Source organism: Myotis myotis, unplaced genomic scaffold (genome assembly GCF_014108235.1).
Source record: "Myotis myotis isolate mMyoMyo1 unplaced genomic scaffold, mMyoMyo1.p scaffold_m19_p_20, whole genome shotgun sequence".
Lineage (NCBI taxonomy): Eukaryota > Metazoa > Chordata > Mammalia > Chiroptera > Vespertilionidae > Myotis > Myotis myotis.
In genome coordinates this window covers 22,125,150-22,151,880 of record NW_023416325.1, presented here as the reverse complement: position 1 = coordinate 22,151,880, position 26,731 = coordinate 22,125,150, and the positions used below count along the sequence as shown (strand labels likewise).

The 26,731-nt window shown below is 55.9% G+C and overlaps 2 protein-coding genes across 4 annotated transcripts; one reads left to right on the top strand and one right to left on the bottom strand.

Annotated features, from left to right (window-relative positions):
* Positions 1 to 896: 896 nt before the first annotated feature.
* On the top strand, positions 897 to 10,862 carry CUNH12orf43 (chromosome unknown C12orf43 homolog). Of its 2 annotated transcripts, none has more exons than XM_036353760.1 (6): positions 897 to 1,071; positions 3,670 to 3,712; positions 3,890 to 3,988; positions 7,391 to 7,464; positions 8,269 to 8,359; positions 8,828 to 10,862. In XM_036353760.1, exons 1-6 carry the CDS (start codon positions 927 to 929, stop codon positions 9,168 to 9,170), a joined length of 795 nt encoding a protein of 264 aa, XP_036209653.1. In that variant the 5' UTR covers positions 897 to 926; the 3' UTR covers positions 9,171 to 10,862. The 2 variants fall into 2 exon arrangements, with proteins under 2 accessions (XP_036209653.1, XP_036209654.1); XM_036353761.1 differs by having other exon boundaries at positions 901 to 1,071; positions 8,831 to 10,862.
* Positions 10,863 to 11,118: 256 nt separating this feature from the next.
* Positions 11,119 to 25,836, bottom strand: HNF1A (HNF1 homeobox A). Of its 2 annotated transcripts, none has more exons than XM_036353754.1 (10): positions 25,514 to 25,836; positions 19,314 to 19,513; positions 17,471 to 17,657; positions 16,734 to 16,975; positions 15,785 to 15,936; positions 15,480 to 15,681; positions 14,422 to 14,613; positions 13,210 to 13,325; positions 12,973 to 13,117; positions 11,119 to 11,495 (listed from the first exon to the last, which is right to left on the bottom strand). In XM_036353754.1, the coding sequence occupies exons 1-10, from the start codon at positions 25,834 to 25,836 to the stop codon at positions 11,368 to 11,370; spliced, it is 1,887 nt and encodes a 628-aa protein (XP_036209647.1). In that variant the 3' UTR covers positions 11,119 to 11,367. The 2 variants fall into 2 exon arrangements, with proteins under 2 accessions (XP_036209647.1, XP_036209648.1); XM_036353755.1 differs by lacking the exon at positions 25,514 to 25,836 and adding an exon at positions 20,276 to 20,427 and having other exon boundaries at positions 11,368 to 11,495.
* Positions 25,837 to 26,731: the final 895 nt, after the last annotated feature.

Below are 26,731 nucleotides of genomic sequence, written 5' to 3'. Positions count from 1 at the left end.
TTTGAGTCTGGGTCCCTAAAGACTCGCCTGGATCTGGAGCTCAGAGTCTGCGACTCCCTCCCGATTGAAAACGCCAACCGCGCCCTCCGCCACCAGCCCACTCCGCGCACTCCGCACCTCAGAATTTGACTTCAGCACTGCGCCTCCTCTGAGTGTCCGTATGCGTTTCTCTTTCCTCCTAGTTGTAGGACTTCCACTCAGCCAGCGTTCCTGTGGTTCTGGGTGATGTCCCTTCCGTTTTTTAGTTTCACTTTTGAAGTAGTTGTTCAAGGCAGCAAACTCCGGCGTTGACCTATGCCGCCATCTTGGTTCTCTCCCAATCTGCATTTAAAAAAAATATTTTTATTGATTTAAGAGAGAAAGGGAGAGGGAAAGAGAGTTGGAAACATCAATGATGAGAGAGAATCCTTGATCGGCTGCCTCCTACAGGCCTCACACAGGAGGTGGAGCCTGCAACCCAGGCATGTGCCCCAACCAGGAATCGAACCATGACTTCCTGGTTCATAGGTTGGTGTTCAACCATTGAGCCACGCCGGCCGGGCTGCATTTTAACAGGTTTTCTAAGTTGTTTCTGATTCTCAGGTGGATTTCAGAACTCCTGGAATAAATGAATAAAAATGAAACTAAATTGAAAGAAACCTTGGGGATTAACCCTGGTTTTGTCATTAACCCCTGTATGACCTTAGGCAATTTCCCCCCTCTGTCTGTCTCCTTTTCCTCATCAATTAAAGGATGGAGCAGTTGCTTTCTTTGGCACTTCTAAACTCTTAGTTTGTGGAATCTCCCACAACAAATCAATGGCCATCGGCGGCCTGCGTCTGAGAACTACAATCCCCACAATGCTGCGCACGTCGCCGCTCTCCCGCGGGGTCGTGGAGCGGTAACCCTATTGGAGGCGCTCCCACAACCCTTTGCGGTGGTTCAAGATGACGGCGCCCAGAGGTTCCATCAGCGATGCGGAGAGCAGCAGCGGCGGCAGCGACGCCGAGGAGCTGGCGCGGTGCCGCGAGGCGGCGGTGCCGGCCTGGGGCGTGGGGCAGCGCCCGAGAGGCCCGGAGAAGAAAAGAGCCGGTAGGGGCTGGGCTCGAGCCGTCTGGCCGGAGGGCGTAGGCTCTTCCCCGGGCCGAGAGGGGGGCTGGTGGGAACGAGACTTCGGGACTCGACTTCTTCCGAGAGCTCCAGGCACTGGTGTGGGTCGTTTCATGGTCCCATTCGGGGAAACTGAGGCACCCGAATGCCTCTTGACTCAGCTCCCTTGGGCGTCACACCGGGAGCCGCCGCCGCCCCGAAATGACTGCGGCAGGCGCTTTCTGGACTCGCACCCACCCTTCCTCCGCCTGCAGCGCATTTCCACGCCCCGGGGCTGCCGGGGAGCCTGTCCAACACCCAGCTCTGACCGCGACGCCCTGGTGTCGCGGGAAAGGTCCGAAGCTCACCTTGGGGCTACCTGATCACAATCCACAGGTGCATGGATTTGGGATGGGGAAGGCATTTCGTCTTTACTTTCATTAACCTCTGAAATTTAGCATCCCTTCCCATTTTCCTGTGAGCAACAAGCCACAGTAGCTTTGACAATACCTGTTACTTTGTCCTGTCGAAAGTCACAGATTTTCATATCTCATTACAATCTTTGCCGATAAATGTTGGAAAAAATAACTTACATTCATTCCTACTTTAAAGTTACAATAATTTTTAGACCCTAGAGCTAAAGAATCTCTAGCCCTGGTCGTGGGGCTCAGTGGTTGATCTTCGTTCAACATATGAACCAGGAGGTCACAGTTCCATTCTGGTCAGGGCACATGGGGGGTTGCGGACTGGTCCCCAGTAGGGGGCGTGCTGGAGGCAGCCCATCAATGATTCTCATTATTGATGTTTCTGTCTGTCCCTTCCCTCTCTAAAATCAATTAAAAAAAAAAATATATATATTTTTAAAAGAATCTCTCGATCTTATTTAATGCATTAAAAAGGACGCACACATAATAGTGTGCCAGGTTTGGTTTTTTGCTGTTATGGTAACTGAATTTCAACATAATTGTGTGTTTTTTGTAATCCTGTGTGTGTGTGTGTGTGTGTGTGTGTGTGTTTTAATATATTTTTATTGATTTCAGAGAGGAAGGGAGAAGGGAGAGAGAGATAGAAACATCAGTGATGAGAGAGAATCATTGATCAGCTGCCTCCTGCACACCCCCTATTGGGAATGTAGCCAGCAACCTGGGCATGTGCCCTTGACTGGAATTGAACCTGGGACCCTTCAGTTCACAGGCCAAGGCTCTATCCACTGAGCCAAACCAGCTAGGGCCTATATGTTTTATTTTATTCATTTAAAACATTATTCTGAGAAGGGATCCAAGCTATACAGACTGCCAGAGCAGGCCATGGTAAAGCATGGTTTAAAAACTACTTTTGCCCGGCTGGCATGGCTCAGTGGTTAAGGGTTGACCTATACTGATAACCAGGAGGTCATGGTTCGATTCCCGGTCAGGGCACATACCTAGGTTTTGGGCTTGATCCCCAGTGTGGGGTGTGCAGGAGGCAACCGATCAGTGATTCTCTTTCATCATTGATGTTTCTATCTCTCCCTCTCCCTTCCTCTTTGAAATCAATAAAAATATATTTTAAAATAAATAAAATCCCTGCTTTTGCCTTAGCTGGTTTGGCTCAGTGGATAGAGGGTCGGCCGGCGGACTGAAGGGTCTTGGGTTCAATTCCAGTCAAGGGCACATGCCTCTGCCTCCACCAATTGACATGTTTATCTCTGCTTCTCTCCCTCCCTTCCATTCTCTCTAAAAATTAATGGAAAAATATCCTTGGGTGAGGAGTAAAAATAAAAAAAATAAAAATAAAACCCCTGCTTTTGTTTAAAAAGACTTACAAGCCCTTTTGTAATCTACTCCCTGCCTGCTTCCCCTTTCTTGCTGTCTTACCACACTGCACTTCCCATAGGTAGGCTCCTTCCTCCCTCCCCTGACTTGTTTTCTTTCCCTGTATTATTAATTATATATGTATATATCCTATTTAATAAAGAGGGAATATGCTAATTGACTGTTCCACCCTCAAAGATGGTGCCCAAGCCAGTAAGGAGGGAATATGCTAATTGACTGCCACGCCCTCAAAGATGGTGGCGCTCACAGCCACAAGATGGCCGGCAGGGGAGGGCAGTTGTGGGCAACCAGGCCAGCAGGGTAGTGCAGTTGGGGGCGACCGGGCTGGCAGGGGAGTTGTTAGGCATTGATCAGGCTGGCAGGGGAGTGGTTAGGGGGTGATCAGGCTGGTAGGCAGAAGCAGTTAGGGGCAGTCAGGCAGGCAGGCAGGCAGGCAAGCAGTTGGGAGCCAGCAGTCCCGGATTGTGAGAGGGATGTCCGACTGCTGGCTTAGGCCTGATCCCTGTGGGGTCCCAGATTGGGGAGGGTGCAGGCTGGGCTGAGGAACACCCCCCCACACACACACACACCCTTGCACAAATTTCGTGCAGTGGGCCTCTAGTATGAATATAAATAATTGTGGGGTTTTTGTGTCATTTGCCCAGTGGAGATAATGGTGACCCCTGTACCGGGATTGTTGAGAAGAGTTAATGAGCTATACATGTAGTCACTTAAAATCATGTGTGGCATACAGCTGATGTTGTTATTGTCATTTCCTCTCTAAACTCAATTTTCATTATTTCCACAGATGCTGCAAATAATCAGTTGCCAACTACCCAGCCAAGCCTCAGGTACTGCGCACTTTGGGTTCAGGTTCATACATTCATTTAACAAATATTTCCCCTGCAATATGTCAGTGCTGGGTTAAGTCATGGGATAACAGGGTGAATGAGACACATGTAGTCCCTGCCCGCATGGGGGCAGCTTCTGAGCTGGCAGAAAGTGAGGTCCTTCTGTGTGTGTTGTAGGCATAAGGTGGATGAGCACGAACAAGATGGCAATGAGCTTCAGACCACCCCCGAATTCCGAGCCTACGTAGCCAAGAAGCTGGGAGACCTGCTGGACAGGTAACCCAAAGCATACCTTCTCCCGCCCCCCCCCCCCCCCCCAGTCACAGGGACAGTAGGGCTCCTATTGGCTGGGGCTCACCGTGGCAAGCGCGTGGCATACGTCACCTCATTGCATTCAGAACTGCCTGGCCCCGCAGACCCTGGCGTTCTCTAGATGAGGAGACAGAGGCTCTTCGTGAGAAGCAGCATTTGCTGAAGTCACAGAGAGGAAGGAGCAGATCTGGGACTCAAACCCAGGTGTGTTTGACTCCAAAGGCCTTGCTTTTTTTTTTTTTTTTTTTTAAATATATTTTTATTGATTTCAGAGAGGGGAGAGAGAGAGAGAGAGAGAGAGAGAGAGAGAGAGAGAGAGAGAGAAACATCAATGATGAGAGAGGATCATTGATTGGCTGCCTCCTGCACACCCCCTGCTGGGAATCAAGCCCGCAACCCAGCATGTGCCCTTGACCAGAATCAAACCTGGGACCCTCCAGTCTGCAGGCTGACACTATCTACTGAGCCAGACCAGCTAGGGCCTTGCTCTTAAGCTCTGTGTTGTCCTGCTCCCATGGGATAAGAGGCAACACAGAAGCAAGAGCCCATTCACAATAGGGCAAGAGACAGAATTTCTGTATGTCAGGCACTGTGCCAGTTCTCTGTCTTACATTTGAGAATATAATTTATAAAGATCTAGGTCAGCATTTTAAAAATAGGCACCAAGGAATACTAGTCCAAAGTGTGACTAGAAAAAAGGATCTAACAACAAAGAAGTCTGCATACCCCCGTGTGCCCTTGCAGTAAACCGACCTGTGTAACTTTGTTCAGCCCAGGAGTTTCTAGACTCATTTGGCTGCAGTGCCTTCGTTTGGTGGACGACTGATAATGTAGCATGGGACATGTTTCTGGATGTGCTGGTCTAGATCCACTCCTGATTGACAGAGCAGGTTTTGAAAGGGAGGTGAGGATGTTCAAGCCAGAGTCCTTCACTTCGAAGGAGGTACCAGAAAGGACAAGTGAGTCCTCCAAGTGTAAACCAACTGCTCTTCTGAGACGGAATGTTGGACCACAACTCAGCAACCTGAACCACCATGACACGGGGCCAGTCCCAAACTCGAAAACGTGGGAAACGTGTTTAGGAAGGTCATTTGGCACTTCAGCCAGTGAAAGCAGCATTTCCTTGTGACTGGTTGGCTTCAGGGTATTCAATGCCCACCTGGCGCTATGGAAAGCCCCAGGGGAAACCCAGCAGATGCTGGGCAAGCAGCATCAGAATATTCCCTGCAGAGTTTTTGTTTGTCCCTTGTGTGAGATCAGGTTTTCTCAGCCTTGGCAGTATTAACGTTTGGACTGGATGGTTCTTGTTTGTGGGACTATTCTGTGCATTGTAGGGCGGTCAACAACATGCCTGGCCTCTACCCACTAGGTCCTTGTAGCATTCCCCCCAGCAGTTATGACAACCAAAAATGTGGCCAGACATTGCCAAATATTCCAAGGGACCAACATCGAACCATTTTGTTAAGATGCCGGACCAGTCAGGCATGGGTGGCGTCGTCTCCAGTTCCTCTTCCCGGCTGACTTCCTGGGGATGCCTTTGGCATGTGCGGAAGGCAGTTAGGAGCAAGCACCCGGCATGCTGCTGTGTCTGCTGAGAGGACGTGCTGAGAGCGTTGTTCTCCATAGGGCACAGTGACCTCTGTCAGCATCACCAGAGACAGGCGTCCTGGTCTCCAGCTCTCCCTGCTCTGCTTCTGAAGAGAGGGTTTATTTTTGGTAGAGGGCCTGTGGAACTTACTGCTTATCATGATGACAGTAATCGTCATCACATGTACCATTCACTGAGTTGCTGCTTGTGGCCAGGCTCTGTGCTAAGGGCTTGATATCCATTATCTCATTTGCTCCTGTGGCGATCCAAAGAGGTAGGGGCTCCAGTGCGCAGAAAGGTAACAGGCTCAGAGAAATGAAGTCACTCGCCAAAAGGGACACAACTAATGAAGCCAGGATTCAAAACCCAGGTCTCTGAAGTCTAAATAAGGCCAGTGGATTGTATCATTGTCAGTTTCTTGGTTGTGATATTGAACTGCAGTTACTTACAATGTTACCATAGGGAGAAACTGGATGAAGAGTATATGGAATCTGGCCCTGGCCAATGTTGGTAAGTGGTTAGTGTACCGGACTGAGCACTGAAGGGTCATGGTTTTGATTCCCGGTCAAGGGCACATACCTGGGTTGCAGGTTCTATCCCCAGCCCTGGTCAGGGCTTATGCAGGAGGAAGCCAATCAGTGTGACTCTCTCACATTGATGTTTCTCTCTCTCTCTCTCTCTCTCCCTCTCTCCCTCCCTTCTTCCTTCCCTCTCCCTCTCCCCCTTCCCCTCCCCCTCCCCCTCTCCCTTTCTCTTCCTCCTCTCTCCTCCTTTCTCCTCTTTTCTGCCCCTCCCTTCCACTCTCTCTAAATATCAATGGAGCCCTGACCGGTTTGGCTCAGTGGATAGAGCGTTGGCCTGCGGACTCAAGGGTCCCAGGTTCGATTCCGGTCAAGGGCATGTACCTTGGTTGGGGGCATATACCCAGTGGGGGGTGTGCAGGAGGCAGCTGATCGATGTTTCTAACTCTATAAAAAACTCTCCCTTCCTCTCTGTAAAAAATCAATAAAATATATTTTTAAAAAAAATAAATATCAATGGAAAAAATATCTTCTGGTGAGGATTAACAAACAAAAACAAGAGTATATGGAATCTCTCTGTATTATTTCTTGGAACTGCTTATCAATCTATAGTTATCTCAAAAAATTTTTTAAATTAAAGTTGAAAAAGACAACAAAAAGCAAGTGTTATAAGACTTCCTCACTACACTTTGACTATTTCTGTCTCTCCGGCGTTTATTTTCTCTTAGCCCTGTTTGAAATTGTATTTATTTTGTTGTGCCTTGAGTATCTTTTTTAAAAATGTATTTTATTGATTTTTTACAGAGAGGAAGGGAGAGGGATAGAGAGTTAGAAACATTGATGAGAGAGAAACATCGATCAGCTGCCTCCTGCACGCCCCCCACTGGGATGTGCCCGCAACCAAGGTACATGCCCTTGACCGGAATTGAACCTGGGACCCTTCAGTCTGCCGACGCTCTATCCACTGAGCCAAACCAGTCAGGGCTGTGCTATGAGTATCTTAAAAATCCTCAGCATTTTCTGGGATAAAGTGGGGCTTAAACAAATGAAGCCCTGCAGTTTGAGTGGCAGGAGCTGCTCAGTAGGTTATAGCTGTGGGTGTTAGCTTTCTTCAGGCCAGTGTGCTGTCTGCTTTTGCATTTAAGACCGCATGCTCCATCCCCTACACTTAAAAAAAAAAATGGTGTTAATTTTTTGAAAAAGATTTTGTTGGTACCCAAAATTTCGTCATAAATCAACCATCTCATCTTCCCTTAGCTCCATTACCATCTCAGAAGCTGTGAAGGGACCAACAAAGGCGGAGGTACAGAAAGCCACCCCGGAGGATGATGGTGAGTAGTCATCTTTCATCTCTCTATATAAGAGGCTAGTATGCAAAGTGTCCCCTCGGGAGTTCGACTGGGAGACCCGGAGTTTGATCGCTCGCTATGACGTGCGCTGACCACCAGGGGGTGGTGCAGAATGAAGGAAGGCCCCTGCTGGCAGCTGGAAGGCCCCAATCAGCTCTCATTGCCGGCCAGGCCTAGGGACCCTACCCGTGCACGAATTTTGTGCACCAGGCCTCTAGTACAGTTAATATCATCTGTCATTCAGTAAGCACCCACCATATGTCTGGAGCTAGGAAATAGCTTTGGTGTATTACCCTCTGTCATCCGTGCATCTGCTCTGAGGCAGGTATGATGATACCCCCTTTGACCCCCTTACCGGGGGACTGTAAGGATGGCTGTGGCTCTCAGGAATGAAGGCCCTTGCCTGAGGTGACCACGCCTGTCTAACCCTGAGCAGAGCTCCCACCACCACACTGCACAGCCTCTCCCGTCCGAGGCTGTCTGTCCCTTGTCAGGCTCATTGCCACTTTGGAAGCTGCCTTAGGCGGGAGGCTCAACTGCTGAGTCCCAAACACCGCTGAGGGCGTGCTGGCCTGCTTGGCCACTGGCGCCTCAGCACCCCGTCCTCTGGCTCCAGCGTCGTCAGCAGGCCCCTCCACACATTGGCGTCCTTTTGTGCTTAGACGGGAGCGATTCCTGGGTCTTTGCCTCTGGACTAGGTGCTCCCTGAGCGCAGAGGCAGGGCACCCTTGGCGCCTGGAGGAGAGGTGGCCCTGGCAGTGCTGACTCTGCCCCTTTGGGGTTTAGGCTTCCGCCTCTTCTTCACCTCCATCCCCGAAGGCCCTGAGGAGACAGCTGCTCCCCAGCCCCGCCGAAAGCGACTGCCTTCCCGCTCCAGGTGAGATCGCACATCCTCTCCTCAAGCCCCCTCGGTTTTGCCCATTTTCCGTGTTGGCCAGTGTCTGAGGGTAGCCAGGCAGATGGGTGCAGTCCCAGCCAAGGAGGAGCCATCAGGCAGCTTGAGAAATAGTACCCTCTGTGGGGGGAGGACACTCAGCAGGGCTGGCTTTGGAGGGTTACTGCTTTTGAGCACCCATCTTGTGTCAGACGCCTCACTCCTTGGACATCCTAGTGAGGCCTGGGCTCAGTGAAGATCCCCATTTTATAGATGAAGACACTGAGGGTCAGAGAGGTTATTGAATGAGCTCACATAGCCGGGAAGCAGAGAAGCAGTATTGGAACCCAGGTCTGCCTCACTCCCGAGCGCCGGAGCTCTCTACCTGCCGCCCACCCCCATGGGCGCTTTCTGGGGCAGCTTCGGGCTCAGTCCCAGCCCCAGCTGACCTAGACTGCCCTCTCCCTGCAGCAGTGAGGACAGTGATGAGGAGTGGCAGCGGTGCCAGGAGGCAGCTGTGTCAGCCTCTGCCATTCTGCAGGAGTCCGCCATCCATGGTCCTGTCAAGGTGGAAAAAGAAGCAAAGAAGAAGAAAAGGAAGTTGAAAAAGAAAGCCAAGGAGGCCAGCACAGACTTGACCACAGCCACCACCATCACAAGCAAGGCCACAGCCAGGAAGCAGGGAAAGGAGTCAGCCAAGCTCAACGGAGACCTTGTGTCCCTGGGAACCAAAAAGAAGAAAAAGGCAACGAGGGCCATTGAGGCCTCCCCATTCCCACCATCGAAGAGCGCAGCAGCCTCGCCTGCACACTGACCAGGTGCAGGGCGGGCCCAGCTAGTCCCAGGGATGAGGTGCCACTGGGGCGGGGCATTTCCAGGCGCTGCCTCCCTCTCCACGTTCAGGGACTTGGCTGTAAGTCCAGACTCTGCCCATGAACGGGGCTTGCCCAAGAGTCGGGGCAAAGCCTTGGCTGTAGAGTGAGAAGCCTAAGCAAGGCCTGCCCTCCTGTCCTCCGGGGCTGGGGCAGACCTGTGGTACCAGAACGTTCCGTGGTCTCGGAAGAAGGAGCCTTCCAGCTGGTCAAGGCTGATAGCCGAGCAGTGACGCTTCCATCTCCCCAGGGCTGTCGGAGGAGGTGAGTGAAGGGAGACTCACCCACCTCCTCAGCCTGGAGTGGGAGACAGTCTTAAGAAAATGAGGGAAGAGGTCCCTGAGGTGTCAAGGCCCAAAGAGTTTGTGCTTCTCCCCTCTGCCCTGTGACTGGATATAACATTGTCTGAAAAAGAAGGAGAGATTCCCCCCTCATTTTCCAGAACTTTCTCTACATTTGTGAACACACCACACACGATCATATCTCAACCAGATTATCGAAAATTAAGGGTCAGACCCAGCACGGAACTAAGTGATTGGGTGCTGCCTCCAGCAGTGCTGAATGCTGATGAGACATTTTAAATCAGCACCACACAGGAGGGTCCCTGCCCCGGCTGCAGGCTACGGAAGTGCCACAGGCCTTGTGGACTGGGCTTCATGCACGAGGCCTATTCACGGAGCAGAAGGCCAAGGTTAAGGTAAACTAATGGCACCGTCGCGTAGATTCGGCAGAGCAAGAATGACAGGTGGCCCCCGAGAGTCTGCGTGTGCTGGACCCATCCCTCCGGCTCCTGGCCCACCTGCGCCTCCCTCTGCCTGCCCAACCCACTGGGCGATGGGGGACAAGCAAGAAGGTTCCAGTATGTTCCTCGTTTACTTTATTAAAAGTTAAATAATGTACAGGCTCGTCTTTAGCTGGCTGCCAGCTGCAGGGGATGCAGCTCTTCATGGTCCCAGGATGGAGGTGGTCTAAAGCAGCGTCGCCAACTGGTGGTCCGTGAGGTCCGAAAGGTTGGCGACTGCTGGTCTAAAGGGCCCGGTTCTCGCAGCAGCCTCGGAGGGGAGGTCGCAGGAGCCTGGTGACACGGCACCTTGTTCCCTGGGTGGTACTCGGGCTCTTCGGGGCTGCATCTGCCTGGACCGCCTCATCCCTCAGGCCCCAGGCTTCCAGGCCTCAGGCTGGTCCACACAGGTGACTCCTCTCTGCTGGTCTCGTCTCTCCCTTCTCCCTCTGGGCACCTCTGTTCTGCCAGCTGCTCAGGCCTTGCTGCCTTCTGAGCTCAGCAGCTTCTCCTCCAAACCAGGGGAGGGTTTGCAGGACCCCAGAGCCCAGAGGAGCCGCTGCCCCAGGACTTAGCACCAGGCACAAAGTTGCAAGGCTCCACAGGAGTGAGGACACTTCCTAGCCTTGGGGGCTTTTCAGCAGAGGCAAGATACCAGGCTGGCACCGGAAGACATGATGCTCGGGAACAAATGTCCCAGGAAACGCGGTCACAGGGCCCAGGGAGGGGGAAGCTGAGAGCCCTGCTGCCTTCATTCGCTTGAGCTCCTCGAGGGCTTGGGCGTCCGAGCTCCAGGCCTCAGGCAGAACAGCCCCTCGGAATGCTGATGTGAGTGGGGGCTGGGTGGGAACAAACGGGCAGATGGGTTAATCGCAGGAAGGGGGCAGGCGGAGTGGCCTGGACAGGGCGTAGGTGACGGGATGGTCTAAGGCCTCTCAGAGCTCAGAGAGGCCCAGCTGCACAGGCTTGTGTCCTGAGAAGTGACTGCCAGGGCTCCTTTGGGAGTGCTGGGGCTCTCCAGAGGCCAGGCTGGCCGTGCCGGAGTCCAGAGTCTGTCCCCTCTTTTCTAAGTGACAGGATTTACCAGGAGCAGCAGGGACAGTCCCGTCCTGCCAGGAGCAGGCTCCGTCTCCCAGCTCTCCACAGTCCCCCCTTGTGCGCTGAGGCAGTCCTCGGGTGGGGGCACCTCAGAGCCCTCCCTCTCTGACACTGGCCAAGCTGGTGGGGCCGAGGCCCAGTTGTCTAGGGAAGGGCAGCAGCTCCGTAGTAGCAGATGTTTGCAGGCTCAGGTGCCCTGGTCACCCCCCAGGTCACTGGACAGGCTTCAGGTGCCAGCCCCTGGGAGGTGGTTGCCATGGTTACTGGGAAGAAGAGGCCATCTGCGTGGAGATGAAGGTCTCGATGACGCTGTGGTTGGATGGCAGCAGGTGGCTGTGGCCGTTGGTGGACTCGGAGCTCTGGTACAACACCAGGCTGCTGGAGGACACTGCAGGGGCAAAGGAAGCTGCTGCCGCCCACCAAGCCCATCCTGACCCCTCCCACTCATCCCTGAGGCACTGGGGATGGGGGAGGTGGGCCCTTGTCTTACTGACCCCCAGCAGGCTCTGGGGCCACCCAGGGAGTGGCCTTCTCAGCATTTTAGTGGAAATGTTAGAGAAGCGCTGGTGACATGGTGAGGTGGTTAGTGTTACGTGTCAGCTTGGCTAGTCTGTAGTGTCCAGTCATTGACTCAAAGACTCATCGAGTGTTGCTGTGAAGGTGTTTTGTAGATGTGCTTAACACCTACAGTCAGTTGACTTCAGTAAAAACGTCCCTCAGTGCTGTGGGTGGGCCTCATCCCATCAGGCGAGGCCTTAAGAGCAAAGCTGCGATTTCCCAGGGAAGGATTTCTACCTCAAGATGCAGCATCAACTCCTGCCTGCGTTGCCAAGCTGCCCAACAGCTTTCGGACTTGCCAGTTCCACAGTCACGTGAGCCAATTCCTTAAATAGGTATGTGTCCTGTTGGTTCTGGCTTGGGAGAAGCCCAGCAGATTCCGATGGTAAGAGAATGGGCTTTGAGTTTGGACCTGGGTTCAAGTCCTGGCCCTGCCACCTAGTAGCTGTCAGAGGCAAGGCCAAGTCCCTCACCTGAGTGTCTGCTTCTCCTCTGTAAAATGACAGCTCCTCAGGTGAAGCGTGGAGCGTGGACCGTGAAGCCCTCCCTGCAGCCACCAGGGCCCATGGAGGAGCCTGAGGCTCGGAAAGGGCAGCAACTTGCCCACATTGCGCATTAGCAGGTGGCCGCCCAGGCCTCAAAACCCGGCACCTGGACTCGACAGTGCCTGCTCGTCACCATGACCTTGTAGGGTGCAGACTTGGATCTTAGGGGGACGGAAATAAATGGGTTGAGGGGGACATGGTGGCCTGAGCCCACACGCTGTTGCTATGTGGAAACGTGAGTCCTTCCAATTTTCCAAAAGATGTCAGAAATCTGGATTTTTTTATGAAAAATCCTAATTTTTAAATGTTGGCAATGATTCAAAGAATGCTAACCCTGAACCACACCCACGCACCCACGAGCCACTTCTGGCCCACAGCCAGCGCAGTGTACTCCTCTTCCCGTGACTGTCTCTTTTCCTCAACCCAGTCAATGAGACAGAGTCTGTGAGATGTGCTCATTTCCCTGTGCTTTCCCAGCCCTCTTGGCTCACTTCAGGGGAGCACAGGGTGCCCTCCAAGATCTGCCTCATTACCCCCAACTCACAGTTTGCCCCACTGTTTTTGTGCCCAGGGCCATTTGGATATGACATTCGTGGGCCACACACAATTATCAACTTAAAAATTAGTCTGCTATATTTGGTCAAATGTTTAACTCACGCCTAGTGCCTTGGCAGGGCCAGGCCAAATGAATTTGTGGGCCTTATCCTGCCTGCGGACCGGTTCCCCACCCCTGCACACACCCAGCAGGGAGAGGCCGCTCACCTGGGGGGCTGGCGCTGAGCCTGTGGGAAGGCTGCAGGTGCTGGATGCCAGCAGGGTCCTGGCTGGGGATGTGAATGGTGGTGGCCTGAGATGCTGGCGTGTGAAGCCCAGACTCGCTGGAGGCCTCGGTGTCTGAGATGAAGACCTGGAGAACAGAGCCGCCTTCTGAGCCCCAGGGTGTTCTCTGAGGCGGGCCCGAGGGGGGGTGGGGGTGGGCAGGGCAGCCCTGGGCCTTACCTGCTTGGTGGGTGTGAGGCTGGCCAGGGCGCTCAGGTTGGTGGTGTCGGTGATGAGCATGGTCTGCAGGCCCGTGTGGGTGTACTGGGCCACCTCAGGCTTGTGGCTGTAAAGGGCTGGCCAGGAGGGAGAAGACAGAAGAGGGTAGAGACTTGGCATCCTGGGCAGGGCTGGCCCCCTCCCAGGAGGGCCTCAGGGCTAGGTGCTCTGGGGAAGTGGGGTGTGAGGCCTGGGAAATGGCCTGATGGGGCAGTAGGGGGAGACTCAGGGCTGATTTCCAAAATGGAGTTCAGATATAGGGTTGGGGCCCTCTCCCCAACTACAGGGGCCTGCTCAGCCCCTGCAGAGAGAAGCCGGGAAAGGCCCGGATCCCACACCCAGCTCCGCCCAGCACCTGGATACAACAGGTGTGAAAGGGAACAGGAGGCTAAACAGGCCTCAGAGGGGAAGGCCTTGCCCCTCTGAGGGGCAGCAGGGCGGAGGGCAGCATATTTCCATGGCCAGGATGCCTCTGAAACGTAACCAATTTCACCTAATAGCCACCCCCACACAGACAGACACCAGTAGAAAAACTCATATTCTCACCTTGACAGATAAAACAATAGCCACCCACATAACACATATAAATGCATGCTCTCAATCAAATGCACACAGGGATATGCACACAGGGAGTATCATTGATCTGCCTCCTGCACGCCCCCTACTGGGGACCGAGCCCACAACCTGGGCATGTGCCCTTGACTGGAATTGAATCTGGACCCTTCAGTCCACAGGCCGATGCTCTATCCACTGAGCCAAACCAGCCAGGGCTATTTAAGTCTTAATTAATCTATTTGGTAAAATTCTACTTTTTGCTGCAGAAATCGTAGGGCTTGGTGCCAGTGTTAACCCCAAACGCTGCTGGGAGAGTTATGTAATCCATGGTATGTTCCCCATATTAACCTTTGAAAATCTGAACATAGCTAATTCTAGAGAAAGACTCTGGCCTGTGTTCCCACACGTGGGCATACCCCTGAAATACCGATGAACACCTAGATATGTTTCCACTCACACGTGCACACACATGATCACACGTATTCACACATGGAAACAGGTTCTGGCCACAGACACTTACCTGAGCCCCCCAGGGCCCCCTCCATCACAAGCTCTCACACTTGTACCAGAGACACACACAGGCCGCAGTATCTGCGAGGTCCCCTCCCCTGTGCTCACCGTGGGGGCTCTGCAGCTGGGCCATGGTGGCCATGAAGGGGTTCTGGGCCATGTGGCTCTGCACAGGGGACATGAGTGGCTGCTGGTAGGAAGGGTGCAGCGGCTGGGAGAACTGCACAGGCTGCAGGGTGGCCAGGCTGCTGCCCATGCTGTTGATGACGGGCACACTCTGTGCCTGTGTGGACGCCAAACCTGGAGCGGGAGGGGCAGGAGTCAGCCAGGCCACCAAGTCCACTGCCTCCCCGGGACCCCTGGGGCACCATCCCCCCTGCCTCCCAGAGCCAGTGGGCTGGGGGAGGAGGGGAGGCGGACAGGAAATGCCTTTGCCCTAGGACAGTGATGGCAAACCTATGACATGCGTGTCAGAGGTGACACGCGAACTCATTTTTTTGGTTGATATTTCTTTGTTAAATGGCATTTAAATATATAAAATAAATATAAAAAATATAAGTCTTTGTTTTACTATGGTTGCAAATATCAAGAAATTTCTATATGTGACACAGCACCAGAGTTAAGTTAGGGTTTTTCAAAATGCTGACACGCCAAGCTCAAAAGGTTCGCCATCACTGTCCTAGGACCTGTCACTAACTCGTGTCCCTGGCAGGTCACTCCCCTTCTCTGAGCCTCTAGCTCACTATCTGGGCAGGAGGTGGGTCTGCCTGGGTTCCCTGGAGCCCTGGGTTCCATGCAGTCGAAGGCCCTGGGCTTAGCTCTGCTCTCCTCTCCCATCAGCTCCCATCTGTCTTATATACTATTGAGCGGCTGCATAATAGCTCCTGTAAGTGAAGTCCTCTGGGCTTTAAAGAAAAGCTACAGCCTGGACCACATTGGCCCCTCCTGCCGCTCGTCTTGCCCACCCGTTTGGTCCCCGGAGGCACTCTGCTCTCGCGTTGCGTTTACTGTCTGCCGCCCCAGTGGCGAGCTGGGCCTGTCTGGTTTACTGGGTGTCACCAGTGTAGCAGAGCCTGGCACAGAGCAGGCAGCGAGGGATGGTGAGTGAGCGAATGGTCCCAGAGGCTCTTCCGGCTCTCGGCTCCATGCCCCACCCGCCAGCTTACCAATGACCAGAGTGGAGGCGCCTGTGTTGGTGAACGTAGAGCCCAGCGAGGCAGGCTCCCCAGGCCCGATGGTCATGACCCCGGGAAGCGAGGCCATGATGAGGTTCTGGGGCTGCTGGCTGAGGCCTGGGGAGGTCTGCTCCAAGCTGTGCAGTGCTGTCAGGGTGCTGACCGGGGGCAGAGGCCCCCCAGCTGCGGAGACCTTGGAGGGGAAACCAAGCTGAGTGAGGACTGCTTTTCCCAGCCAAGGGAAGGATGGGGTTGGCGGGGTCTCACCTACTGGGGCAGGGGGGGGGGGCACTCACCAGCTTGGCTTCAGTGCTCAGCAGGCTGTGACTGGGCTCCAGGCCTGTGGGGGACACTTGGTGCAAGGGTGTGGACACTGTGACCAAGGAACTGCCGCTGCTCGAGGGCACTTCCGCCCCCTCACTGGTTGCAGGTTGTCCGTAGCGCACACCTGCAGTGGGAGCAGTGTGCAGCCTCAGCACCCCGTTCCTGCCCCCCAGCGGCCTCGGCTGGCTTAGCCACTCGCCCATCTTTCTTCATGCAGCCAGCAAACTGGGCTGGCATGTGCGCCGCCTACCAGGCTCGGTGCTGGCTGCTTCCAACTCCTGAACGCAGGGCTGCATTTCATTGGCTCCTGCCCCCTGCCCAGTGCTATCCCGACATGCAGCAGGTGCTCAATAAAACCACGGGAAAAAACTGAACTGAAGCTAATAAACGGCAGCAAACTGAGTTGAATAGAAATAATTGGGATTAGTTTAATGAAACTGAATCTAGTTGAACTGAACCTGAAATACATTGAGCTTGAGTTTAATTGAATTGAATCAAATTGATTTGGATTGAATCGAACCGAGCCATACAAAATTAACTGAATTTCCTTGAATTATATTAATTAAACTGAGTTGATTGGCAATTGGATTGGATTAAACAGCACCAAATCTAAATGAACAAACTGGATTATAATAAACAGTAGAATTGACCTGAAATGAACTGAGTTTACTTGATCTGAAATGGATGAATTGAAGTGAACCCAGCTCAGAGTGAATGGAGTGGAATGGATGACGTGTTGTGGTCAGTGGAGGGGAGAGTAATAGAGTGGATAGAATAGTGTAAATAAATTGGAGTGGAACCAAACTGAAGTGCTAAGAGGCTTGGGTAACTTTCGCCACTGGGGCGGTGCTCCCCAACTCTCCCTCCTTCCCCCCTTTCCCTCCACCCACCGTCCCAACCCCCTGCCCACAGAGCACTCACCGTGGACCTTGCTGGGGGAGAGGGCAGATGGGGGCAGGCCAGGGGAGCTGTGGGCGGGCAGTGCCGGGCCCGGGCCTGGCCCCGATGGCGGCCCGCTGTATGTGTCCATGGCCAGCTTGTGCCGAAAGGCTTCTTCCTTGCGCCGATTGGCAAACCAGTTGTAGACACGCACCTCTGTGACCAGGTTGGAGCCCAGCCCCTGTGCCTGTGATGGGGACACCCCCCTCTGGATGCACTCGGCCCTGCAGAAATAGCCCCTGTGAGCTCCAGGCCAGGCACAAGGAGCCCTGTCCTGGGGTCGGGGTGAGTTCTGAGAGGTAGGGCTCCACCTGAGTGTTGGGGCTAGCACCCGGGGTGCGGTCCCACTTCTGCTCTGTGACTGTGTGACTTAGCCTCTCAGTGTCTCCAGTCATAACGTGAGCAACATAAGCATCGGGTTGTGGTGAGGATGAATGAGATGCGCACCCACTCAGCATTGCTTGGACTGGGGCGCGCGCACGTGTGTGTGTGTGTGTGTGTGTGTGTGTGTGTGGTGTGTGTGTGTGTGTGTGTGTGTGGCGTGTGTGTGTGTGTGTGTGTGTGGTGTGTGTGTGTGTGTTTGGGGGGGGGGGGAATAGAGTAGGTTCCAGACACTGAGCCCGAGCTGAGACGGGGGAGCCTCCCTCAGGAGACACCCTCCCTTCCCCAGCCCGGCCCTGCCCAGACCAAGCCAGTCCGGCTGCCCACCGCCCTCCGACCTGTTGCACTCCTCCACCAGTGCCTCTCGCTCCTCCTTGCTGGGGTTCTTCTGCCTCTCGTAGGCCTGGAACAGGATCTGCTGGGATGCTGGGCCCCATTTGAAACGGTTCCTCCGTCCCTTCTTGGTTGGCAGCTCATCTCCCGTGGGCTCCTCAATCAGTCCCCCCTGCCCAGCGTGGGTGAACTCTGTAGGCACAGGCAGCTGTGAGCACCAGCCACTCCCACCTTCCCCCCTCAGTTCCTGACCACACTCCTGATTCTTCCTCATTCCCAGGGGCCGAGTCAGAGCATCTTCCAGCTAGAGCTTGGAAACCCTCTAATCCAGTGATGACCGATACACAGCACACGTGCCACCAGGTTCTTAACCCGCGTCCAAGCCAGGCATCACTAATCAACCCCTGCACACTTTGCTACTGAGCTAAGCTGTAGCCTCACAGGGCTCCAGGCGGGCATCAGCATTTGCTCACATGTGACACACATGCCACCCACTTTACAGGTGATGGTCAGGGAACGAACTATCTCTCAGGCTGCACAGAGTCGAGCAGAAAATGGAAGCCCGTCTCTCGAGTAGAATCACCGCGATGGTCAACATTCCACACTGGGATGCACCCCAAAGCCTAACGTGCATTGAGAGCAAAGGCCCACCAGCCTGGCCAGCTGGTTCCACTCGAGTGGAAACGAGTCTGTCGGCGTATCCCTGAGCAGGCCGCCAAGGGCGTGGGGCAGGCAGGGGCCAGGGCGTTCTGTGAGCGGGAGGAAGGGAGGTTCTGCGTCAGGGTCCGTAGACATGGCTAGCGTGGCCTACAATTCCTCCAGAAGGGGGTTTGCAAGACTGGGAGTGCCGGTGGCTGTTTTAGGACAAGGACATCTGATTTTTATTGTAAAGTCTTTCTTGTATTTTTTTCTTCTTAACTAAGTGTGTATTGTCTTTTAGAAAGCTGGATAATTGCCCTAGCTGGTGTGGCCCAGTGGATAGAGCGTCAGCCTGCGGACTGAAGGGTTCCAGGTTTGATTCTGGCCAAGGCACATGCTTGGGTTGCAGGCTCCATCCCCATTAGGGGGTGTGCAGGAGGCAGTCGATCAATGATTCTCTTTCATCACTGATGTTTCTATCTCTCTCTCTCCCTTCCTCTCTAAAGTCAATTAAAAAATATATATTAAAAAAGCTGGATAATTAATGAAAAGAAATATTAGAAGTTATTTTACACATAGGCAGGCTCAAAAGTGTGAAGTGCACTTGGGACCTGGTGGGGGATGAGGCCTGAGTGAGGAAGTCCAGGTCTTCCCAGGTTTCAGGGGGGGGAGTTCCTGAGCACATACCTCGCCTCTGAGCCTTTACACATGCTGTTCCTTCTGCCCAAAACACCCTTCCCTCCGTCTCCATGGGTCAAAATTCAACTTATACTTTACGACTGAGTCTAAAGGCCATACTGCTGGTGTGAACCCGCCTGATGCCCTGCCTCCCTGAGGAAGAATAGCTCTCTCTCCCCTGCCGCCAGCTCAGCACTTGGAAATAGACGTTGGGTGGCACTGCCCCGGGCCAGACGCACTGCGGGCGGCTAGGAGCTACAGCCGTGGCTGCTCTTTCATGTCTCGCCACATCACACGGTCTTTCTCCTTCCCCACCAACAGCTCTTGGGGTCGGGCCCAGCTTATCCATCATCGGATGCCCAGGACCAGCCCGACTTCCCTCTCCCAGGGTGCCGTGCGCAGAATAGAAATAAAGGCTGGATGGGTCCCGCTGACCTTCCCCGGGCTGCCTGTCTGAGGAACAGGTGGGGGAGCTCCCAGCCCCACCCCCCGAGCTTGTCAGGAAGACAGGGCTGTGGTGCTGTTACTTACGCTGGGCCACCTCTCGCTGCTTGCGGACGTACCAGGTGTACAGGGCGGCTCGCTTCTGCGTCTTCATGGGGGTGCCCTTGTTGAGGTGCTGGGACAGGTGTGACTGGTTGAGGCCGGTGGTGTCGACCACCTCCCGCTGCGGGATGTTGTGCTGCTGCAGATAGGACTTGACCATCTTGGCCACACGCCACGGGTCCTCCCTGGGAGGAGAACAAGGGCAGGCCCCGCTCAGTGGGGGTGGGGGACCCTGCAGGCAGGGGTGGGTCCGGGTGCGAGGATCCTGTCCACACTGGGGTGGGATTGTGGATGAAAGCAGACCCTGACTCAGGGGCAGGGAGGTCTGACTCGCGCCAGGACCCAGGGACACTGACACAGACAGGGGAGGGGACATGTCCCAGGCCCCAGCCAGCCCCACGGACACATGGCCACGGACCGATGGACAGACTCCCCTGGGGGCAGCACAAGCCTGATGGGGAGGGTCCTCACCTTTGAGCCCCCTTTAAAGAGCCCGCTCCCACCTGGCAATGCCACAGAGAGAGACTGTCAGCACAGGGAGGGCAGGAGCTGTCTGGTTTTCAGCTCCCATAGGCCTGACAAATATGCCCTTGGTGGGTGCATGAATTCACCATGAATGAATGAGTGGATGGGTGGGTGGGTGGGTGGATGAGTGAGACTTATTAGGGAAAAAAAATTAGGTCTGAAAACAAGGAGAGAAATAGGATTCTCTCACTTTACAGTCCAGGCCACTGGAGCTAAGGGCACGTGTGTCACTTGCATCTCTTGCCCAAGGTCACGGGCCAGCCCAGCAGAGACACTGATGGGGAAACATCACAGAGGGAAATGCCTCCTGTGATCTGCAGCACCCCAGGCAGCGGTCCAGCTGGTCCCCAGCACCGGGCAGGCGCTGGGTCTCAGCAGCCTCAGGTCAGGGGTCAGGGCGAGTCTTAGGATGTGTAAGAAACCTGCGTGTCTGGGCACCAGAATCCTGCTCTTGGGCTGAGATGCTCTCACTAGAGACTGGGGACCGGAGGCCACCTGTGGTCCGTATTTCTGTCCTCTGGTGACTGTGGAAAGGAAGGGGTCAGATCGCCTCTGCTACATACACTTACTCCCCCCGTCCCCCCCGCCCGGCCCTGGCTCAGCTGCTTCCCCTCGCCCTGTCCCAAGCCTCAGTTACAAATATGTGTCCGGGAAGAGCAGCTCCCACACCAAAGCCAAGAGAGACAGGGATTGAACCCAGGGTCCAGGGCCCGGGTCCTCACGCCCTTCCTTGCTCAGCAGTTTATTCTGGAATGGAGGCTGCTGATATGTGCACATGTGGCAACGGCATGTGTAGGGGCGATTCGTCACCATGTGGCTTGGGAACCACCAAAAAGGATGCTGATGAACTAAACTGCGGGCCCAGGTGGAGCCGTTTGGTAGGTTTGCTGGGCGGCGACCGCGGAACATTTAAAATGGGATAAGAGATTTCTACGTATTTGTGTTTGCAGGACACAGCGAAGGTCACAGAAGGAACTGGCCACACAGCCTCGGGGGATGGAGAGCTGAGGACGGGACGGGGGCAGTTCTTTGTTACTGGTCCACACTTTTAAAATTATGCAACATGTTATATAATACCCAGCACATGCAGATATACTATTTAAAACTGAATTCTAAAAAAGGAAAAGCAAACACCCCCCCCCCAGTGCTCGGAAGCCCACCCCCGCTGCCTCTCCCCCAGCCCTTCTCGCCGTCCTCAGAGGACCAGCCTGCCTGCCCCTGGCAATGCCCTGTAGGCCGCAGAGCCTTCCACCAGCTCTGGCCCTCTGACTGCAGTGCCCACAGGCAGAGAGGCAAGGCAGGAGGGACCGCTGAACGTGAGCTGGTCACAGCCAGCGCAGCAGCGTCCGCCTGGGCCAATGACAGCCATGAGACCAGTGTTTCTTGCGTATTTACTGTGAGCTGGCGCTGTACCGACAGCCGGCCATCTGAACCTTACAGCCGCCTGCGGAAGTCAGTACTAATATGTCCACCTTACGGGTGAGGAAACTGAGGCTCAGACAGGTGAGCCTCACTTGTCAAAGGGACTCAAGAACATTTCACTTTGCCCAGACCCCCCAGACCTTTCCCCAAGCTCCTCCCTCCTGCTCCCAGGGGCTCCCAGGCGCCTCTCCTGTCCACCGCCCCCGCTCCCGGTGCCAGTCACAGCCAGGAGGGAGGGCAGGGCAAAGTCCAGCGTGTGCTCCACGGCAAACACGCTTATCTGATGCTGGAGCTGGGCTGCCGGATGGCCTCCCGCCTCCCCTATTGCAGTCATCACCTCCTGAGCAACCCTCCCCCCCTCCCCCTCCTCCTCCCCTTTTCTTCTCCAGAGAATGAGCCCAGTCTTGCTCTCAACAAGGCCTCTCCTGGCTCAAACGAAAGATGAACTGTCACTGTCCTGCTGACTCCGTGTGTGTGTGTGAGTGTGTGTGTCCCTCCCCGTCTCCTTCCCTCTCCTGTCTCTATGTCTCTCTGTTGTTCTCTCTGTCTCCCCCTGCCCCCCCCTCCCCCCCTCCCACGCACACACACACCACTCAGTCTCCAAGGACATGACTCTTCAGGACAGTTTCTCCAACTCAGAACTAAGAGGCCAGTCTCCAGGCGCCCCCACTCTCACCCTCATCGGCTCCAAAGTTAAACCGGCCTGGGCTCCAGTCCCGCCGCCGCACCCTGGCCCCTGAGGTGTGCAGGCCCACGCCTCTCTAACACGGCAAACCCACGCCTGCCTCGGGGTCCTGGGAGAGCGGCGCAATTCCAGGAGGAGAGGACGGCTTACAGGGCCTGGCACGCAGTACGTGCTCAGTGGACGGAATGGCATCATCATGTGGTCCTGGGACCCGGAGGCCCTGGGGTTCCCGTGCGTCCGAGGTTGAGTGGAGGCCACCCTGGAGGCCACGTGTGCGGAGGGCTGAGCTCTCAGTGCGGCCTCCGATCTCAGCTGGCATCTCAGCTGTGCCACACTCTCCCGGGGGCCTTGGGAGGTTGCTTAGCCTCCCGGTGCCTCAGTTTCCTCACCTGTGATACGGAGCTAACAATCAGTATTTCACCGGAGGAGGAAGGAGTGGAACGCGTTTGTAAGCCCGCTGCTCTCCCAGACGCCGCATGGAAGCGAGTTGATGGTGAAGCTGAACAGCCAGAATGACCAGGGAGGGTAAGGAGGGAGGTAAACGGGTCAAGGACGACGTGCAACCTGGAGGGTGCTGTGCAGAGTGTGTGTCTGGGAGGGTCCACGTCCTGGCCTGACTGCTTTGTAAGACCTTGGGAAGTCCCTTTGCCTCTCTGAGCCTTCATTTGCTCACCTGTAAAACGGGACCACTCCTCATAGCCACCGTCTACTGTACTTACGACGCATGCGCACTCCACGTTATGTTACCACGTCATCTCCGCCTTGTAGAGGAAACGGGCCCAGAAGAGTGAAATCACCTGCCTGTGCTGGAGTTGGGGAGTTGGGATTCGAACCCAGGAAGGCTGGCCTCAGTCAGGGATATCCCGCCTTGGCCACTGAATTCCTGGGTCCCAGTGTGGTGGTACTGTCCAATGGAGAGGATGGAGACCTTCAAGGCTGAGGTTTGAGCTGTTCAAGGACAGGGAGGACCCAGGAGGACACCCAGGAAGGAGCCCCAGGCCCAGGCTCTCCCCCTGGCCATAGCAGCAGGTGTCCCCAGGGCCTCAGAGAATCCTAGTCACTCATTCATTCCTGCTGTGTGGGCTGGACAGTAAGGGTAAGAGTGCTGAACTAGGCCACAGGAACCCTGTCCTTGAAGAGCTGCTGTTTTCATGGCAGAAGATAGAAAACAAAGTCACGATGAGAGGCAGGAGAAAGTAAAGGAAGGTGGTTGAAGAGTGACCGGGATAGAGCCTACCTTGAGATGAGGCAGTCAGGGAGGGCCTCCCGGAGGAGGTGACATTTGAGCAAAAGGAAGAGAAGGACTTGGCCAGAAGGAGCAGCATGTGCAAAGGCCCTGAGGTGGGAATCAGTGGAGTGAGTGTAACTGGAGGAAAGTGAGAGGGAAGGCAGTCCCTCGGAAAGAGGTCAGGAAATCAGGGCCAGGAGTTTGAATTTCAGTCCTTGTCCAGGTAGGGCCAAGAAGAGACTTGCCCAAAGTCACACAGTGAACTAAGGGTGGAGATGTGCTGTGGCCTCAAGCACAGGGCGCCTGGGGAGGCCTGGCCGCAGGGCCCACCCTGTCGCTTCCCATCCACTGTCTCTCCAGAGCAGCGACTTCCCCTGGAAGTCCTCCACCACCCAGGCCTTCATGGGGCCCCCACCCCTCTCCTTCCTGTGCCCTGAGACCACAGGCCACTCTATCCCCTCAGGGTGGCTTCAGGTCCCTTTTGTTACCTGAACAATAAGTAACCCAGGTAGTTAGTTATAAACTCTGCAGGAACAAGGAGCTGGTTGATAATTTATAGCAACATCTCAAATTTAAATGGAAAGTAAATAGCATGCTGTTAGCATTAAAGAAAACCCAATCTGGGCGGGCGGGGAGCACTCCAGCCTCCTCTCAGCTTGGGGCGCCTCGCTCTCCCCAGCCCCTTCTCCAAGCTGGTGCAGCCCTCTCCTCTACTCCGCGGCTCAGCTGGCTTCTCCAGGCCTCTCCCCATCGCCCTGCCGTCCTCTCTCTCAGCGTCTCCCTCTCTCCCTCAGCTCCCAGGCTGGACCCAGGGAGCACTTTGCCCTCTGCTCCCCCCTCAAGTGCTGTGGATCAGGCCTCCCCACCCACCAACCCACCAAAGGGACAGCTGAGCAAGAGGCCCCACCCAGCCAGGTAAGGAGGCCCTTGGCGCCCGTGTCCCACTCCCACCTGAAAGCCCATCCCCATGGGGGTCCTGAGCAGCCCCAGCCCCAGCCCAGCTGCCCTCACCCTGGGTCTGCCTGGCCTGCCCCTTTGCCCCTCCCCTGCAGCCCAGCAGGGCCCTTTGCCCTCCACTTCCTGCCAAGTCAGGGGGCCCATCTGCTCCCCTGCCCCCTGCCCAGGCCCTCACAGCCGACCCCGAGGACTCCCAGGCGGGGCCCCAGCCCTCCCCCACCCAAAACCGGTATCAGGACCTTGGACAGAAGAGAGATGGTCCCTGGAGAGTGTCTTTGGGACTCTGCCTCAGAACCCCTCTCACCCCGCCCTCCGCTGGCCCCTGGCCCCTGGCCCCCAGGCCTGGGGATTAAGAGCACTTAGCAGAATGAGTGTGAAGTCCCAGCTGGGTGGCCTTCATCAAGCTACTTCCCTTCTCGGGGCCTCAGTCTCCTCATCTGTGAAGCAGACTTGTCCACAGCTTCCTCCCGGGGTTCAGCTCAGTATTATCACATTTTAACATGTGAAACCTTAGCATAGTGCCAGCTGTTAGGACGGGGGCTGAGGAGGCTTCGGGGAGGGGACGTTCTCGCAGCCCCTCGCCCCCCTTTCCCTACCCCACCCCAGCGCTCCCCATCCCCCATCTCCGCTAGGTGGGAGGTTCATTGGCCCAGGCCTTCCCAGGCCACCATCCCTACAAGTTAATGATCACAGGCCTTATCAGAGCCTTTTGCCGTTTATAAATTTATAAAACAAAAGAGAAATAATAAAGCCTGTGGGTAATAAGTAACCAGTTAGCTCTGCTGAGGAGAGGGGAGGCATCAGGCTCAGACCCACTCCGTGCTCTGGGAGACGGGGAGCCAGCCAGTGGAGGGGTCCACAGCGGAGGTCGCTCATGGCGCCTGCTGGTGAGGGGGAGGCCTGGGCTGTGCTGGGAAGGAGAGAAGCTCCTGCCCAAGGCTTCATCTCCCTCAGGTAAGAGAGACCTGGCTGCATGCTGAGCCCCCAGGCGACCAGGGGAGCCCCCAAGCCCCAGCGTTGCCCTCCCCAGCGGCTTCCTGGCCCCGGGCTTGCAATCTGAAAGCTTCCAGGGAAGGTAGGGTTTGGGGCATAGAATAGCCGTGGAGGCCGCCATGGCCCTCTGGCTCTCAGGCCCTTGATGGACAGTCTCCTGCTTTCCCCCCCCTGGGCCCCCCCGGGCGCGGCGCTTCCCAAGCCCTGGGCTGAGGGCCGGCTCCTGGGGCCGCGGGCTCCACAGAGGACCTGAGCTCCTGGGCCGGTCCCCTTCCCACAACTCGGGCTACAGGCCACGGCTGGGCACTCGGCCGGGCAGGGCTGTCGGGGCGGAGGGTGGGCGCCCGGCCCTGGGACGGGGCAGGGGGTTCTTACTGTAGCAGGCTCTCCACCACGGCCTTCTGGTGGGCCGCCTCCTCGGGGCTGAGGTTCTCCAGCTCCTTGAGGATGGGCGGCGTGAAGTCTTCCCCGTCGTCGTCCGTCTCATCCTCAGAGCCTCTCGCCTCCCCCAGCCCATTGGGCAGCTCGGCCAGCTCCCCTCGGCCGCCGCAGGACTCCCCCTTGTCCAGGGAGCCGTCTCCAGCCAGCAGGTAGGGCCCCGGCTCCCCCAGGGCCTGGATCAGCGCCTCCTTGCTGAGGCCCGACTCCAGCAGGGCCGCCAGCAGCTCCGCCTGCAGCTGGCTCAGCTTGGAGACCATGGCTCCGCGGCCACGCGGCCGGGCCACCAGCTGGCGGCCTCCGGGCCCGGGCTGTCTGCGTGCGAGCCCGGCGGCAGGCCGGCACGAACCCCGCTCCGTGCGCCCACGGCCCCCCAAAACCCCACGCTCCAGGTCCGGTGGGTACCCCCCGCCCCCAGCCCTGGCCCCGGCGGCCGGTGAACCAGGGCCCCTGCCCGCTCTGTTTACATTGGAGCCGGGGAAATTCTCCAAGGTTCATATTTATCCGTGCGCTTCGCAGGGCTGAACTTTGGACTTCAGCCCTGCAAAGTGCAGGCCTCATGGCAGCGCGGAGGGACAGCGAGCCATGGCCTTGGCGGGAGTGGGCAGAGCGGAGGGTGGGGGAGGCGGCGGCCGGGAGCTGGGGTGGAAGGTGTGGGCGCCACAGGGGCCTCCCTGAGCAGCAGCGGCACCCCCACCCCCCAACCTGGTTGTAGGGGGTCAGGCTGAGGCAGGAGCGCAAAACAGCAGGTTCCCCTTAGACACAGAAGCAGCGGGGAGTTTCAGCGGGTGGGCCGGCTCTCCCCAAAGGCAGGGCAAGGTCACAGCCGTTTTGGACCTACCCCTCAGGCCTGACAGCAGGCCTCCTCGTAGGAAAGCTGTTGACTTAAGTCTATGCGCGCCAGGGCCGGTGCCAGGTCTGTGGCACCCGCATCGGCCCGCTGTGCCCCCTGTGAGCTGTGAGGAGGCACAGGGCTTATCCCCATTCCGCAGAGGAGGCAGCTGAGGCTCAGGGCTGAGAGGGTAAGGGGCGTGTCCAGTCACACCGCTAACAGGGGACGGACTTTGGGTGGGAATAGGATGAAGCCGGTCAGGCACTTGGCTCAGGCGCATATTTTAAAGGGGAACCTAAAAAAATTCAGTAATCAAGAAAAAT